This window comes from Copidosoma floridanum, unplaced genomic scaffold (genome assembly GCF_036245765.1).
Source record: "Copidosoma floridanum isolate Cflo_tuat_1 unplaced genomic scaffold, Cflo_Japanese_pri ptg000009l, whole genome shotgun sequence".
NCBI classification, from domain to species: Eukaryota; Metazoa; Arthropoda; class Insecta; order Hymenoptera; family Encyrtidae; genus Copidosoma; species Copidosoma floridanum.
Window position 1 is genome coordinate 2,188,749 of NW_028321886.1, and position 16,679 is coordinate 2,205,427.

A 16,679-nucleotide genomic window follows, 5' to 3' on the forward strand; every position below is an offset into this window, starting at 1 on the left:
GCCAACTTTTTGGCATCTACTACGTAGGTCGCGGCGATGTACTTCTTGATGGCGTGGAGCGACGAGCCTTTCTTCTCGTTCAGGGTTTTGATGGCAGCGATTACCATTTCACTGGTTGCCGGATGAGGAGACTTCTTAGCAGAAGCTGCAGTCATTGTGAGCACTAAATGTGGCGATAACGTCTATTCACTTCGATAGTCGACCGTGAACTAAATGCAAATCGCAAGTATTTTCGTCGCTAACTGTAACCCCAACGAAAATGCAGTTTTTAACGTGGAGGGGGAAATGAGCTTAACATTCGTATTTTTAAAATTTGATGAATGCAAGTAAATCTAGAACGGAAACTGAACTCCTTTCGTGAGACGTTTGATGGCCCTGAAAAGGGCCGATTGGTTTCGTTGGGAATCTACTTGGAACTGGTGTACTTGGTCACGGCCTTGGTGCCTTCGGAGACGGCATGTTTGGCAAGTTCACCGGGAAGCAGAAGCCTCACTGCTGTCTGGATCTCCCGGGATGTGATGGTCGACCTCTTGTTGTAGTGCGCCAAGCGAGAGGCTTCCGAGGCGATACGCTCGAAAATGTCGTTGACGAAGCTGTTCATGATGGACATGGCCTTGGAGGATACCCCAGTGTCCGGGTGCACCTGCTTCAAGACCTTGTAGATGTAGATGCCGTAACTCTCCTTCCTCTTCTTGGAGCGCTTCTTCTTGTCTCCCTTGGAGATGTTCTTCATTGCTTTGGCGCTTTTCTTCTCAACTGGGGTAGTGGCTTTCGGGGCCATTGTCAATTGATCAAGTCGAAACGTGTTACCAGTTCAAGGATGTAACGAAAACTGATTGGGGAAGCAATTTTTTTTGGCTCTCGCGATTCCGTCAAGAGCATCTACTCCGAACCAATGAGCGCGTGTCAGCTTGGTCTGGTGGTGGGGGCAAGAAATTCGTTGATTGGTTGAGCCCGTGACAGCTATTTCCCCCTCCATGCGAGTCCATATCCCCACTTGGGACAACTTCACTCTGATTGGTTCGGAGTAACTGCGCTTGTACAAGATCGAAAAAAAAATGCCGAATCGAAAAAGCAGATAATCAATCAGTACTTGGTTGACTTTCAGGTGGTTAATCTTTAAATCGATATAGTCAATTTCAAAATGAGCGGATCTGGACGCGGCAAAGCTGGTGCAGTAAAGGCCAAGGCGAAGCCAAAGACGCGCTCATCTCGAGCTGGACTTCACTTCCCGGTGGGACGCATCCAGAGGTTTTTGAAAAAAGGCAAATATGCCGAACGAGTTGGTGCTGGTGCCCCAGTTTACCTCGCCGCAACCCTCGAATATTTGTCCGCAGAAATTCTGGAGTTGGCGGGAAATGCAGCTCGAGACAACAAGAAAACCAGGATAATACCTCGCCACCTCCAGCTGGCCATTCGCAACGACGAGGAACTCAACAAACTGCTTGCCGACGTGACGGTGTCCCAAGGAGGTGTTCTGCCCAATATACAAGCCGTACTTGTGCCAAAGAGATCCGAGAAAAAAGAATTGAAGGAATAAACAGTAAATTTGTGCTACCAACCGGCCCTTTTCAGGGCCATCAAATTTATCATTGCGTAAAACTTTATTTCATCTTAACGTAGGAATAATATTGTCTAGTTAAAGAATTCAGTATAATCACCTTTTCGCCGCAAATCTGAAATTATTATACAATTTAGTATCTGATAATTTGACAATCGAAAAGTAGCGTGAGCACATGAAATGTCATGTGACCTTGCAGACGATCTGTATAGCCGAAAAAGGCCCAATGAACGCGCAAAAAAAAAAAGGAAACAATTGCGACTGTTTTTTTAGTTAGTGTGAGAGAAATCGTAGGTCCTACATTATATAACCGTGTCAGTGAAAACGTGCTCATAAATAATCAAGGCTATGTTCCGCAAAAGCATCAACGGCGACGTCATGATGGCACCTCATCTAGTGCTGTCATGTCGTGTGTAATGTAACCTACTTAACCCTCTTTTTTCGCTCTCTTCTCATCACAGCCCGCAACTATATACTTCACAGATGATCAATTGATCTGATTGATCAGCAGTTAGCTTAGCGCCCCCCATCCCATCCCTGCGCGAGAGAGGTACACACGTAGCAGACAACATTACAGGGGTTTGATTTGGCAACGAGATCGAGGAGGAGGCACAAACTCTTGGGGGTACCCAGAGAACGACCGAAGGGAGCGAAAAAAACGAGGACGATGCTGAGGACGACGACGATGTGTTTACGCCATGAGCTGGCGAAGGTGACGGCTGTACGCAACGTAGCTCGGAGCAGTGCCGTCAGGTGTCTGAGCACCCAATGTCTTTACAGGAGACACCAGCAGAGGTGAAAAAACGACTACTTTTTATTTATTTGCTTTTCTGTATTTATTTTTTTGATACCAATATTGGAGTTCTTTTATTTCGATATTGACTTTTTCACTCCTACCAAACTACAGGTTAGGACTATCTGCTCCAAAATCATCGTTGTAAGTGTATTTTCCAACTTTACCTAGGTTATTTTAGTTTGACCTCTATGAGTTTTGCGTGAATTTATTAATGGGAGTAGAATGATGATAGACAGCAGCAGTTCTTGATGATTATATTCCATCAAACAAACCTGTAGATATCTGAGTATTAGGATTCTAGAAGTGTGTGTCAGTTGTTGAGTAAAGATTAAACATCGTCATTTTGGCGTTTTTGAATTCTGATGTTTTCTTAAACATTTACTGTTTATTATACATCAGTTGTCATTTATGAACTTATACATTTATTTATTTTTAGTCCTTTTTATCTTTAAAACACCACATTTTCCCATATTTTGAACTATAAATCATAATTATTACAATTGGTTTATCAGTACTTCCAACATCATTGTAAACATTAACGCAAGCTTTAAACTTATTAATCTAATTGAAACGTAAAATTATGTAATAAAATATCAGCCGTGCTGTTGTTTCAAATAATGCATTATGTGTTTTATTTAACTGTAAGAAATTTTTTTTTGAATGAGGTAAATCATTTACTTTTATTTGCAGGCCACTGCTTCACGGCAACTCAAGATTAGTGGTACAGCCATGGGAACAAAATTTAAGATACTATTCAGATTACCCAGAACACATAAGGGTACCATTACCTGCTCTATCACCCACAATGGAAACAGGAACTATAATCTCTTGGCAGAAAAAAGAAGGTTGGTGCTTTTGGTTCAAGTACCGTTAATAGTGTACATTATCAACCATTATTAAGTGAATCCAACTTTTAGGTGATAAACTTAACGAGGGCGACCTGTTGGCTGAAATCGAGACGGACAAAGCTACCATGGGCTTTGAGACGCCAGAAGAAGGCTATCTAGCTAAGATCCTCTTACCTGCGGGTTCAAAAAATGTTAAAATTGGCCAGCTCGTGTGCATTATTGTCGCTGATGAAGCTAGTGTCTCTGCCTTCAAAGATTTTAAGGATGACGGAGCAGGTGCTGCGGCCGCGGCTCCAGCTCCCTCGACTTCGGCACCTCCACCTGCAACCCCTGCACCACCACCTCCAACAGCAGCTGCCCCACCTTCGTCACGTCCAGCCATGGCTGCTCCAGCTGGCGATCGTGTGTTTGCCAGCCCGATGGCTAGGCGTCTCGCTGCCGAGCAGGGTCTAAGTTTACAGGTCGGCTGGTGGTTTATCTTTTCATTTTAGTATACTATTCTGTACATTAGTTTTACAACGAAAAAAAAAATCATCGTCCAGGGTTTGAAGGGTTCTGGCTTGTACGCTTCGGTTACATCAAAAGATCTGGGAGGTGCAGCTGTGGCTAGAGGGCCTGCAACCACCAGCGGGACGGTCGCTGGAGGTCAGGATATTCCCATTTCGAATGTCCGAGGTGTCATTGCCAAGAGACTACTTGAAAGCAAACAGACGATACCGCACTATTATCTTACCATTGAAGTTAGAATGGATGAGGCGCTGGCCTTGAGGCAGAACTTTAATAAACTTTTGGAAAAAGATAAAGTCAAAGTTAGCGTTAATGATTTTATCATTAAAGGCATGGCGATGGCATGTAAAAAAGTTCCTGAAGGTAACAGCTCTTGGTTGGGAGACAAAATTAGGCAGTGAGTAACAGTAAATTAAATTCACAACATTTATTTTAAGTTTTTCAGCATGTTTTATGACATTTCAGGTATGACCACGTAGATGTTAGTGTAGCAGTTAGCACTGAAAATGGACTAATCACGCCTATCGTTTTTGGTGCGGACGTCAAAGGCATTGTTCAGATCAGCAATGAAGTTAAAGCACTAGCGGCCAAAGCTAGGGAAGGCAAACTACAACCCCAAGAATTTCAAGGTGGTACCATAACGGTCTCGAATCTTGGCATGTTCGGAATCAAAAACTTCTCTGCGATTATCAATCCACCACAGTCCATTATTCTCGCAGTGGGAACGACAGAAACGAGATTGATACCGGCTAACAACGAAAAAGGGTAAATTTTGTATTTTAAAAATTATAAATTTTCAAATCAAAGTCTATAACTTTCGACTTTAATCTTTACAGTTTTAATACTGCTCAGTTTATGAGCGTAACTGCCAGTTGTGATCATCGCACAGTCGATGGAGCAGTTGGAGCACAATGGCTCACAGCTTTCAAGAATTTCTTGGAAAATCCAACGACTATGCTTCTTTAGTAAGTCTTCGTTTGTCAAAATAATAAATTTGCCGAATGTCAACCTTTATATCGCGCTAAAACGTAACTACTATTCTAAAAAAAAAAATTCCTTTTTTAGAACAAAATTCACGCCTTAGAGGAATCCGTGGTGCAAGAAAAAACCGTGAAGCATTTCTTGCGTACTTCTTTGTTTTGACGTGATGTTAATATATAAAGGCAGAGAAATAAATGCTAATTAGTCCCGAGAAAGTAGTAGCTTGACAATTTCAGCGTTGACGTTGAAAACGTGCCATCACCTCAATCAACGGGCAGTTTACTTGGCATGATTGTAAATACGCGATTGAATCTAAAATGAAAATTATTCAGACGCCTGCAACGATAATTCGCAGTGTCACCACCATTGAAACTTTTATGAAATGGAGATCAAATGAGGCGTAACAGTTATTCGTTACTAGTTGATAATTATGTATACATGTACAATTATTTAATAAATTATATTAAATTACGCCTCAAACATAAAATATTTATTTGAATACTCTTAAACTATGCTCATTTATAAAGATGAATGTCACAATACTATTTTACAAAAAATTATATTATGAAAAATCAGATTCATACAATCTTTAACCTTCGATTTCACCCATGTAAATTTGTTTGTCACTTGAGCCAGAGCACACTGAAAGTAAACATTGTATATATTAGTGATTACTTTTTAAGAGTAATAATAGTGAGATATTGGTATAATATTACCTATTGGTTCTTTAGGATGAAAATCAACGTCATTAATAGATCCATTGTGACCAGGGAGCTTATACAATATCCTCCGACTAGTTGTGTCCCAAATATAATGAAATCTATCGGAGGAACCCGCTGATACTTTGCTTCCATCAGGATACCAAGCACATCTCAGTAAATTCTTCTCAAAATTATGTTGATGTCCGGAAAAAATTTTCATACATCTCGTGTCGTAAGGTACATATGGTCTGATATCCCATATTCTCAAAGTGTTATCCATAGCATTAGATAGGATGTAGGACCCATCTGGACTCAAACTTAATCCTGTGACTGTATCGGTGTGGCCTTTCATTATGTATAAAATTGCATTTTTTCTCAAATCCCATACTTTGATGTCATTATCGATTCCTCCACTAATAACTTGCTCAGCAGTGTCATTGAATGATACAGTAGTAACCTGAATCATGTGGTAAATTTAAAATCCATCACCCTTAAATGCATTACTATTTACTATTTGTTTACAAGAAGTAATAAGTTTTACCTGGTAAGTATTATTTAAAGTATGACACTGTCCTTTCTTTCTAGGATCCCAGATCTTAATAGTGCTGTCATCACTTCCAGAACAAAGCTGTAGCACACCTCTTCTGGTACCATTAACAGAATTTACGAATGCAGAATGCCCTTTTAATTTTTTTACCCTCACTCCTGCTGCCATATCCCACAGACCCAATGTCATGTCTGTGCTTGCTGTGTATAAATTATTGCCATCAGGACTGAAGTGCATTTCCATCACAGCACCACTATGGCCCGACATGACTGCGATATTTTCACATTCTCCGTATACATTCCAAAGAACTATAACAAACATTGGCAGATGTGTAGTTCATCCTACATTTTTACACAAACATTGTGTGACCGTACCTTAAAATCTTGTTTTACAGTATTTGCATGGACTTACATATTTGTCTGTCAAACCCTGTTGAGGCAACATACTGCCCCTCAGGATGAAATTCCAATGAAAAAATATCTCCTTGATGTCCCTCCAATAGCATAATGGGAGAAGACAAGTTTGATGTTCTTGGTGGTCCCTACAAGCGTTGAGATAATTGCAAATTTGAGACCATATCTTGCAGTTATGGCAAAATAAAACTTACTTTTTTTTTTTTTTTTTTTTTAATATTTTCATGTGAAAGGAAAAAGACTTAAAAAATAAAACACAAAAATTAAGGTTAGACTTACACTCTGAACGACTGCTTTTTCCCTGCTGCTAAATACAACTTCATTTCTAGTTTTCTTCGACGCCGGTACTAGCGAGAGAATATCATCACCCTTTCTTTTATCGGCAATTGGCATTTTTGTAACTTATTTACAAAAATAATGTATCACTAGGTTTGACTGAATCACTCTCACAACAACTTTCCACAGATAAAATTATTGGAGTTATTTACACCAAAATCACATACTGTCATCAACACTAAGTCAAGAGTAGTATCGAAAAATAAAATGCACACAGTATAGTATATTTAAAAGTTACAAATGGTATATATTTTATGATGTAAACAGTCGAAGAAACACACGAAGCCGACAAGTTGGGATTGAGTTACCTCTGAGCATCAGCAGCAGACTGCCAGCAGTGGCGCAGCAGCAGCAACAGCTGAAACAAACAGCTCAAAGTAGGGTTAAACGGCACTCCGTATACGTTCAAAACGTTGTTTCAACCTTCATGAACGAATTCACCAAAGGAAAAAAATAATTATGTAACTCTCATTATGTCAGTAACATGGAATTAACAACCTTTTTAAGCTCAATATCTTTTTAAGTGCGAAAAAAAATAAAAACAAGATTCCTCCCATAAGACCTGTGTTATTTCGCCTCTATATTAGTCATATATATACTGAGGTCACGTGGTAGAGGCATAATCCCAATAGAATAGGGGACAAGTTGACAAGTATAGATTTATAGATATATATCTGCGCACAAGTGCACAATAACAATAGCATACGTATAACCCTATACTGACACTGACAGAACCGAGAGGTCAGTTAAAGAACTGAAGAGCTGCACGTCTAGTGTACATGGTGTGTGGATTTAAAAGGTTGTCGTCATTCATGATTTGTAAATTTTTTGTAATAAAGTTATTTTGTGATAAACCCCTCTAGTCGTTTGTTTAGAACCCAAATTCGTGTACGACGGACATAAGTATTGTTTTTTTAGAGAGTTACGTCGTCCTCAAAATACTGTTTTGATACACGCGCGCGTACACCAAATCCTCCTTGTAAATAAGTTGAAAAGTACTACCTAAGAGACGGAAAACACGTTTATTTTTCGTACGACTTTATAAGCTGTTGAGTGTTCAAGTGACAATATTTTTTTTAAATGTCTGCCTGGGCAAAGATTCAGACACCGCCAGAGCCAATTAGTTTTGATGAAATTACGTCTGAGCAGCTAGCTCAGAGCCTACAAGAGAAGTATGCTTGTTTAATGCAACTTTGTCTGCTTACACAGATTCTTACAATATTTTTGATGTTTGTAATGTTCTCATTTTTGTTGCAGAGAAATTCAAAAGCATGTAGATTCCGTTGTTGAGAAAGTTCCTCCAGTGAATCCAGATAATGATGACGTTAATCTGATAGAGTTCGATCAAACTGAAAGCGATGCAGCTATTGCACACATGCTCCAGCACGAAATGAATGAAGAGTATGACCTAATGCTGAAACGGACCGAACAAAAGTTCAATCGCAATTCAAAGGGTTTGTTTTTTTATTCCATTGGTCATGATAAAATTTGCTTTTAATTCAAGAAATATTAATCCTAATCATTCAATAGTACTTATCTAATGATACTGTTATAATTTTACAGTTAATATCTCATACATGAACTACCGTGTTGGGATTGGAGAACCAGAGGAGCCAAAAAAGGTCAATGACGATGAAGAGGGTGACTTTGATCGTTTTGTGGTAAGTTGATTCTTTTGTTTAGGTAGGTCTATGGTCTATGTAATAATAAAAAAAGTTCTCCATGTAATTGTGTATCTTTTCTGCTTAGAGTGTCGAAAAAGAAATCGCATCGATACCTCGTTGTGGGTACAAGAAAGTTAGCGATGGTGACTCTTCGCAAATCGTCACAAAGCATGACATCCTCATGAGTTCGCGTCTGAACGCCTGTCGTGTCCTCGAGTTTCCTCCTGGAATTCAAACAGGTGACACAGGCGGCTTTGACATGAAGATCAACAATAATGTGTTCAATACTTTGCGTCGACACAGCCACGCGCACTCTTCCAGAGAGAAAGCCAAGGCACATCCTAAGCCGGACGCTAAAATCCACGGCTCTCCCAAAGCAGCTAACTGAGCAATGCTGTATTTTTTGTACAACTTTTCATGAAATTTATAGAGATGTATCTATATATACATTTGTTGAAAGATAGACAAATTGGGTTGTTCAGATACATTTTTTGATGAAGTTGTAATCGTGCACAGTAAACTTTTTACTGTAAAAAAATAAAACTAATATTTAAAAAAGTCTTTATTGTTTAAAATTTCGTTTTTTTGTACATACACGTATATCCTATTATACTGCTTAAAAAACTTGCAATTTTAATAAGGAAAGTTAATTACAACAATAACTACTAACTGTTTAATAGTTTCTTATAAATATATTTTATAAATTTTAGTAAAACTACAAATTAACGTAGATCGCACAAGTTGGACTTTTAAAATATTTTACAAACTTAAAATTTATCAAGCTGCGCCATTATTTTATTAAAAATGATCGAGATAAAACTTAAGGCTATCCAACTTAATTTTGTCTAAGTACGTAACATAACAACGATTAATCCGTATTTTAATTCACCTTTGTACATCTGTCTTCACGTATTTACACTTTCTATTAGTACTAACTGTCCATTGTAATCTTTGAAAAAGAAATCTGTTATTAGTTGATGATCAGAAGTACTTCTAAAATGCTTGTTATCTATGTTGATGGTGCTTAGCACAAAGCTTTGGTCGGAGGTTTAAGCGGAATTTGTCCTTCAACGAACTGAGCCAACTGAAACGCAGCCTTTTCTTCGTCCGTAAGATTCTCTTCTTGGCTGTAAGCTGGGTCGTCAATTGTTATCGACACAGCAAGTCCCAGGCTTGGCTTGGCAGTGAAATTACCAAATGGACCTGTCTGCGTTGATGAGGTCGTTCCAAAGGGTGAGGAAGTGTTTTGTTGTGGCTTTGCCATGAAAATATTACTACTGGAATTGCTTGCGTTTGTTATTGTTGGCGAGGCTCCAAACACTGAGCTGTTTGGCTGAGCGGTGCCGAAAGGACTCGAACTAAAAAGTGACTGAGTAGTCGTAGGTGCTGCTACCGCTCCAAATACATTGGTAGTATGTGTTGCAGGTGACACAAAGCCAAAAGAAGAAGGAGGACCAAAAACATTTGAATTCGTTGATGCTGGCGCAGCGAACACCGATGTTGCTGTGAAACAGAATACATTTATTAAATCTTAATCATCCTTAAATCGCCAATAAGCAAATCTTACCAGCAGTACCAAAGGGAGTAGCAGCTGTGGACGTTGGCTGCTGAGCAAAAGGTGATGCTGCAATAGGCTGAGCTTGCTGACTGAAGGGTGACACTGTAGCGGTTACGGGCTGTTGACTAAAGAGTGACGCATTAGGAGTAGCAGAAGCCTCGGCAAATACATTGGTTCCGGGATTGGTACTGCTCGCCCCACCGAAAACATTGGCGCCCTGAGCAGCTATTGCTCCAAAACTCGTAGTACCTGCATTAGCTGCAGACCCACCAAAAACATTGGCTGAAGATGCGGTCCCACCACCGAATACCGACTGTGAACCAAAAGGCGTTTGGCTACCAAAGACTGAACCGCTATTAGCACCCTGATAAGTAGCAAAATAAATAAATAAATAAATATATATATATATATGTATATATATGCGTAAACATATGAAATCGATAAAATTTCATTTAAAGATGAAGGTAATCTTCTGAATGCTAACTTACCGGAACTGTCCCAAAAGCAGGTGCACCACCAAAGATTGGGGTACCACCAAAGGCTGAGGTCGCTGTTGCTGGCTGGCTAAAGATTCCAACACCTGTGGATACTGCACTTGAAACAGTGGCTGTTGCACCAAATACCGAGCCAGCTGTAGGAGTTTGTTGTGTTACAGAACCACCAAATATATTGGTACTTGCGGGAGCACCACCAAAAATAGCTCCTTGAGGTTTAAACAGCGAGTTACTGGACTGAGTGGTCGCTGACCCAAAAGTTGAGGACTGACCGAAAGTTGACTGACCCGCGACTGCGCCTCCAAATGTTGCCTGACCCGTGGTTGCACCTCCAAATGTCGACTGACCCATGGTTGTGCCTCCAAATGCCGATTGTCCCGATCCCGTAGTTGGGGTGCCAAAGATCGAATTCCCTGAAAATTAATAGTTATAATTAATCTCGCGACTTTTTAAAATACTCAGGAAAATGTTGTAATGCAATGTACCTTGAGAGGCTAGGCCACCAAATGTTTGTGTATTCTGTACTCCAAATAGTCCAGAAGATGTCTTACTCGTGCTACCAAATAGGGAACCTGCAGTGGAAGGGCTTGTTCCACCAAAAATAGAAGAACCACCAAAAGATGGTTTGCTTCCAAATACTGAGGTAGTGTTTGTGGCTGGTCTACCAAATATTGAAGACGACGGCTGTGTCGAGTTAAAAGTACTGGTAGAGCCAAAAGGATTACTGTTTGATGCTCCAAAAGTCTTCTGAGTAAACACGTTGGATGGCTGACTGGAGCTGGATTGCGCAAATGGTCCCTTACTTAACTTTGAATTATCACTAAATGTTGATCCCGAGTTTTGTATTTCTTCCTAAAAATTGAAGAATACTTTGAAATGAATCATAAATACTAGGGAACTGATTTTCATGAAACAAAAGAATCATAATTTACCAATAATTGAACAAGTTGTGATGTGGGATGTTTTAAAAAATCTCTTTTGGCTTTCATTTGTTGGCACATTTGTTGAAATTGAGTTTTCTGAAAAAAAAAATTAGTAAATACTATAAGTGAATGTTGAAAGTGATAACAAAGAAAATATGGGAGTTAATATACTCACGACTTGATCAACAGTGCCATTTTTCTGTGCTTGATACATCTCCCATCTGACTTCATCTGGAGATACATCTTCCATGCCTGGGATACATTTTTTCTCTTTGAAAGGTCCAAAGCAAGAGAGTAACCATTGGCCACCTCTTTCAGCATGAACAACTTCTTCAGCAACCAATAATCTGTGTTAAAAAAATTTAATCACTTTATATTTCCTTGTCAAAAGTCTGTTATCGTTGATGTGTTAAACAATAAAACGTTAGTACTTACGCGATGTTCTTTTCATCGGTGTAGTTTTTATTTCCTACGAATAATAAATACCAAATGTGATAAATAATAAAACATAACCTGCGTATTAATTTGAACGCAAAGCGTCACTTCTGGTTTCTTACCGTAATGGTGCTCAAATTTGCAATATTGTCCGAAACGACAGTTTCCATGCTGAAAATACCTACAAACAACCATTTTTTTTTTTAATCAGCTAACTCTATTACAGTTTTTCAAAGTCCAAGAGTTGAGTTAAACTTCAACTTGAAAGGCGATTTCATTTTCATCATAACATTGCAGAAAGCAGAATCGCAGAATGTCACCTTTCGATATCTCTCGAGATTATCCGATTATCAAAAAAGCTCAATTTTGCGAGATATCGAGGATCGATCGTGATCGGGGGGGGGGGTCTCGAGAGATTTCTCTCGAAAGTAATCGACCGCTAATAGCGCTGATTCTGAGAAATCTGAGCTGAAAAAAGTGTATAGTTATCATTAGTGTGATGTATTTATACTTACATTTTCATATATTTTAAAAATATAAAAACTAAGTATCCTCTCTGCACTTTGAAACTCCTTTTTTTTTGTTACCTTTTTGAAACGAATAAAATAAAAAAAACTATCAAGGATATATACCATGGAAATTTTTTAAATTAGTTTTCTTTTAATTTGTACAATTTTTTTTTGTTTATAGGTGATACACTTTTTTTCTATTTTTTTGTTTCTTTCCTTTCAAATAAACAAATTAGTTGGAATTGTGAGGTACGTATTCCAAGGGCGGCTGCTCTCCAAAGTACATCTTCGGATTCGGAGTTGTCACAGAATCGGGCGCAACGTTATTATCGTTACCAACACTCGCCGAACCCGCGGCGGTATCAACTCCAAGGTCAGTTTGCATCGCGTTCTTCTCGTGCAGTTTCGTCTCTTGCAACAGGATCTCGTACAACTGGGCGCCGTTAATGCGCCCGGACGTCGCGGCCTTGGACAATCGTCGCAAAGACGCGTTTATCGCTGCTAGAACTTTGTCGCGATCCTCATCGTTCATGCCATTGGCGTTCGTTGCCAGTTCCTCGTTGTTGTGTCCTTCTGGGCCTATTTCGCGAAAAACACATTTTTTTTGTTTCATCGCAGTCATACATCGTTCCCTACATGTGAAAATTTTACTTTTTATGTCATCCTGCGGTTGTTGTCCGAGCCTAATCCCTTGGATTTCTTCTATGGAGTCCGAATGCAGCGCGGCACCTCCCGTCTCTGTTTGTTCCACGACGACGATTTCGACGATTTCATCGTTTTCGTCGGCAAGAGCTTGAGAGATCAGCAACTCGTACTTCCTTAGCTGTTGCTGTAGAGCTTTCACCGACCATTCGTAAATGGGCTGTAGGTGAAATTTTTCACGGCTGTAAAGGGAGATTATCATTTTTTTTTTTTTTTTTCACCTATTTAGGGGCTCGATTGAGTTTATTGCTGCTTCGTAAAAATAGTGACAACTCACGCTTTTTTCGAGTTAACGATTCCAATAATCGAGGCAAGTGCAATGAAGAGGACCAAAAAATAAAAGGCCATTTCTTTATTTTATTTGTTTATTTTTAAAATTTTTCTTTTATTTATTAAAATTTTTTTTTTCAGCGTGTTACACTTGAGAAATTTGACACGTGTGTGCCGATTACACGGCGACAGCCGAACATCAGAGCCATTTTCAGTCGCGTCGATGTGCAAACTTGTAAAAAAATTGAATGTGAAAAAAAAAGTAATACAACGCTTATAATCAAAGGACAAAACTTTATTTCACTTTACAAATATTCAAGTGATTTAATCGTACTTTCCACAGTGGTGCAATGTTTTAATTTTTTTTTTCATCTCAGAACCGTCTTTTAAGGTGAAAGAGAAAAATTATCAGGTTATTCTATAGGTATATTTTTATTTTGTCGATTTTCCGTCGCTTTTTGTTTGTTTTTGTTTAGGTCACAAGACTAGAAGTACATATACCTCAACCGATCGTATAGAAATATGAAAATTTGAACACTGATGTACACAGTGTTATTGTAATAATGTTTCAAAATTAGATCTACTGAACAAAAAACAAAAAAGATAAAATTAAAAAAAAATAATAATAAAAACAAAAGATTCTGAGCTTAACTGTAAAACACTTGGCCTCGTCTTATTTATGCTTTGTTTATTAAAATGTGATTCTATTTCGCATGGAAAAAAAAATGCAGAGCCATTATCGAACACATTGTTTGGCAGAAAAGAAGATACGTCAAAGTTTTACAAACGAATAGGAAACAAAATGCGTCAAGAGACCGCATGTAAAACAGCTTGCTTGTACTTTGCGCAGAAATTGAAAATATTCAATGTACATACATATACACATATATCATATGTACATATATATATTTGTTTTTTTTTCTTATTTCATTACAAACGTTTCTTAACGGCTGTATCGTCCCTTTGCGGAATAATACGTGATGCTTGTTTTTGGTTCATTTTTTTTAACGAAATAAATTTAGTCGTCTAAATCGTTGATGTGAAGAACCTCTCTGTGAGTTAGCCCTGCTTTTATCAGCGTTGAAATGTCAGCACTTGGATACAGAATCCTTCTTGGATAACTGGTTGTTATTTCAAAGTTTGTTGGCGAATCCGGTTGACTATAAATCCAGTGATAAACATCCTGTGCAAGGTAAAATCAAGAAAGTTAAAGAAATACCGTTGAAGACGATAAGAGAATACGCGTGTATTAAATTTATCACCTCAATTGTGTGAGACATAAGAAATCGACGTTTAACCGTCCGCTCGCCAAGCTTGACCTGCAGATGGCAAGCGTTTGGATCGCTGGGTTCCGGCTCAGACGGTACTATTTCAACAGTGAGCTCCTTCTCGAACTTGATACGCCTTATCTCAGCTTCTATGGCATCGAGCTGCTCACGTTCCCGAGCCTTTTCGGCCTCGCGAGCTTTGCGCTCTTCTTCGCGTCGCCGATCTTTTTCCTGGTCGGCGCGCAGCGACTCCTCATAGGCAATGTCTTGCTGCTGTCTCAGTGACTGCGTCAGGCTGCGCTCAGCTCGCTCTTGGCGTGCCTGAATTAAGTTTACCTCGTTGCTGTCAACTATCGACTGCATACGAGACTTGAGCTCCGACGGTGACGGTGTGCCTTCCATTCTACAAATTAATCAATAAATGTTTACATAACGTTTTCTTCCTGAGAGTTACCACATGAATAAACATCTTGCCTTCCGACTATCGTCATCTTGTGATCCTTTAGTACAATGAGCGCTAAGAAGGGGTAAGTGCCTGCTTTGAGAGCTTCTGCAACTTTGTAGCCCTCACCCGACTTAATATTGCAAGCCCAGAAAAGGGTGTTAATATTTACAAATTGTACAATATCAGGATTTCCTAGAGTGTTCCTACAAAATCACGAGTAATGAGTTATAAGCTTATTAGTCAAGCAAATTTAGGGATTGCCTGAATCAAAGCGTTATTTTAGATTCTTACCATCAAATATCAAATATTTTTTATTACCTGCACCACTGATCAACTTCTTGCGATTCATCTTTGTGAAGATATACCAAAAGAAACCTCAATTCTTGTTTAGCATCTGAGAGAGCTTGGTTGTAAGAGCCTTGATAAAAGACTGGATGACTTGCGCCATACTGTTCTTCATACGTTCTGATGAAATTCACAACATCTTGGACTGGATCTAAGGATACTTTTTTCGGGGAAAATGAATTCATGTTACGCAAATGTTCAAAAGTTTACAAAGAAATCGTAGGACATTGCACACGTGATGAAAAAAAGAAAATTTACCAGGCCTAACATTCCTCCTGAATATTGCGAATATCAGTTGTAAAATACTGGTCATAAGATTGTAACAAAAAGGGAGGATGTAAGTCGAAAAAAATCCACCACCACCTGTACTGCCAGCAGAAGTAAAGTAAATTCTTGAATTCGATTCATCAACTACTGGTGGAGGTCTTACTCTTGAATCTTGAGCATACATTGATGGTCTGCCCTCATAAAGATTCAGTTGTTCCTAGATAATGTTAATAATTACGAGTAGAACACATGAGACGTTTAGAAAACCATTAATCATAAACATCAAACCTGAACAGCAACCTCCAGATTCCAGTCGTGCCTCTGCAAAACATCTCTGCATACTGAGAGATCCTCAATTCCTGTCAGGTCCTACCATGAAAAGAAATCAGATTGGCACCTACACTCTTGGATATCTGATGAGTATATTTTTGCATATATACCTGAAACTGGAGGACTTTCTCGATTTGATCGCCAACGAGATCACCAAGATCGAAATCAGCCATGGTTCGATGACAGTAGATCCCACAACAACAAAATAAAAATACCAACAACGAGAAATGCAATCGTTAAAGTGAAGTCAAAGGAGGCTGACGAGGACGACGTTGGCTTCTGTTGATCATTGGGAGAAATCTAATAGCAGCACGTGCCAACCGATGTGTGTGATAAGCACGTATGCAGGTGTAGCCTCGTTTGTTGACGACTTCGCCGTCTGGCTGGGTTGTCACTTGTCAGCACACTTGGCAATTTTGTGTTCTCCTTTCTTCCACTTGGGAAACTTTTTTATCTCATTGGGGAAAATAGACGAGGGCAGGCGAACATGTTAATTGTTGAGACACTTGAGACTTGTTACGTTTGCGTATATGCTTATGTGGAGATTGGATTACGATAAGTGTGATTATCAGATTTTGTGGTAACGTTAACGAGCGACGCATATATTAAAGACGTGTCACAGAGTGACTCAAAACAATATCACACACGGTGGACGACAGCATCTCACCATCTCTCTGTACGAAACTAAAGTTTTGTATTTGAGAAAAAGATCACTTTACGCTTGCTGCTGTAGTGCTGTACGCTGTACGTGGTGTGTTTTCCCCCCTCCAAGTTCACTA

The 16,679-nt window shown here is 39.2% G+C and overlaps 7 protein-coding genes across 10 annotated transcripts; 3 read left to right on the forward strand and 4 right to left on the reverse strand.

The window, feature by feature from the left end:
- Positions 1–406: 406 nt before the first annotated feature.
- LOC106643579 (histone H2B.3-like) lies at positions 407–781 on the reverse strand. The gene has a single exon (XM_014358763.2). The coding sequence runs from the start codon at positions 779–781 to the stop codon at positions 407–409; it is 375 nt and encodes a 124-aa protein (XP_014214249.2).
- Positions 782–1,128: 347 nt separating this feature from the next.
- On the forward strand, positions 1,129–1,540 carry LOC106643562 (histone H2A-like). The gene has a single exon (XM_014358732.2). It carries the CDS (start codon positions 1,145–1,147, stop codon positions 1,538–1,540), a length of 396 nt encoding a protein of 131 aa, XP_014214218.2. The 5' UTR covers positions 1,129–1,144.
- A 308-nt stretch (positions 1,541–1,848) lies between these two features.
- On the forward strand, positions 1,849–5,164 carry muc (dihydrolipoamide S-acetyltransferase muc). 2 transcript variants are annotated; one of them, XM_014358734.2, is made up of 7 exons: positions 1,852–2,356; positions 3,048–3,202; positions 3,275–3,666; positions 3,748–4,109; positions 4,178–4,477; positions 4,549–4,677; positions 4,778–5,164. In XM_014358734.2, coding segments are annotated over exons 1-7 (1,467 nt in total). In that variant the 5' UTR covers positions 1,852–2,228; the 3' UTR covers positions 4,779–5,164. The 2 variants fall into 2 exon arrangements, with proteins under 2 accessions (XP_014214222.2, XP_014214220.2); XM_014358736.2 differs by lacking the exon at positions 4,778–5,164 and having other exon boundaries at positions 1,849–2,356; positions 4,549–4,678.
- Positions 5,148–7,204, reverse strand: LOC106643565 (U5 small nuclear ribonucleoprotein 40 kDa protein). 2 transcript variants are annotated; one of them, XM_089589674.1, is made up of 6 exons: positions 7,189–7,204; positions 6,634–7,048; positions 6,353–6,482; positions 5,936–6,249; positions 5,410–5,851; positions 5,148–5,335 (listed from the first exon to the last, which is right to left on the reverse strand). In XM_089589674.1, exons 2-6 carry the CDS (start codon positions 6,745–6,747, stop codon positions 5,283–5,285), a joined length of 1,053 nt encoding a protein of 350 aa, XP_089445800.1. In that variant the 5' UTR covers positions 6,748–7,048; positions 7,189–7,204; the 3' UTR covers positions 5,148–5,282. The 2 variants fall into 2 exon arrangements, with proteins under 2 accessions (XP_089445800.1, XP_014214223.2); XM_014358737.3 differs by lacking the exon at positions 7,189–7,204 and having other exon boundaries at positions 6,634–7,175.
- Positions 7,205–7,397: 193 nt separating this feature from the next.
- LOC106643583 (serine/threonine-protein kinase RIO3) lies at positions 7,398–8,907 on the forward strand. The gene is made up of 4 exons (XM_014358771.2): positions 7,398–7,862; positions 7,948–8,144; positions 8,254–8,351; positions 8,440–8,907. The coding sequence occupies exons 1-4, from the start codon at positions 7,771–7,773 to the stop codon at positions 8,740–8,742; spliced, it is 690 nt and encodes a 229-aa protein (XP_014214257.1). The 5' UTR covers positions 7,398–7,770; the 3' UTR covers positions 8,743–8,907.
- LOC106646506 (uncharacterized) lies at positions 8,902–12,040 on the reverse strand. 2 transcript variants are annotated; one of them, XM_089589636.1, is made up of 8 exons: positions 11,887–12,040; positions 11,765–11,798; positions 11,505–11,676; positions 11,339–11,425; positions 10,892–11,258; positions 10,401–10,819; positions 9,922–10,225; positions 8,902–9,857 (listed from the first exon to the last, which is right to left on the reverse strand). In XM_089589636.1, the coding sequence occupies exons 1-8, from the start codon at positions 11,957–11,959 to the stop codon at positions 9,379–9,381; spliced, it is 1,935 nt and encodes a 644-aa protein (XP_089445762.1). In that variant the 5' UTR covers positions 11,960–12,040; the 3' UTR covers positions 8,902–9,378. The 2 variants fall into 2 exon arrangements, with proteins under 2 accessions (XP_089445762.1, XP_089445761.1); XM_089589635.1 differs by having other exon boundaries at positions 9,922–10,276.
- A 1,479-nt stretch (positions 12,041–13,519) lies between these two features.
- Positions 13,520–16,647, reverse strand: Faf2 (Fas-associated factor 2). The gene is made up of 7 exons (XM_014358760.2): positions 16,011–16,647; positions 15,859–15,939; positions 15,562–15,787; positions 15,277–15,463; positions 14,988–15,161; positions 14,508–14,916; positions 13,520–14,428 (listed from the first exon to the last, which is right to left on the reverse strand). The coding sequence occupies exons 1-7, from the start codon at positions 16,071–16,073 to the stop codon at positions 14,264–14,266; spliced, it is 1,305 nt and encodes a 434-aa protein (XP_014214246.1). The 5' UTR covers positions 16,074–16,647; the 3' UTR covers positions 13,520–14,263.
- Positions 16,648–16,679: the final 32 nt, after the last annotated feature.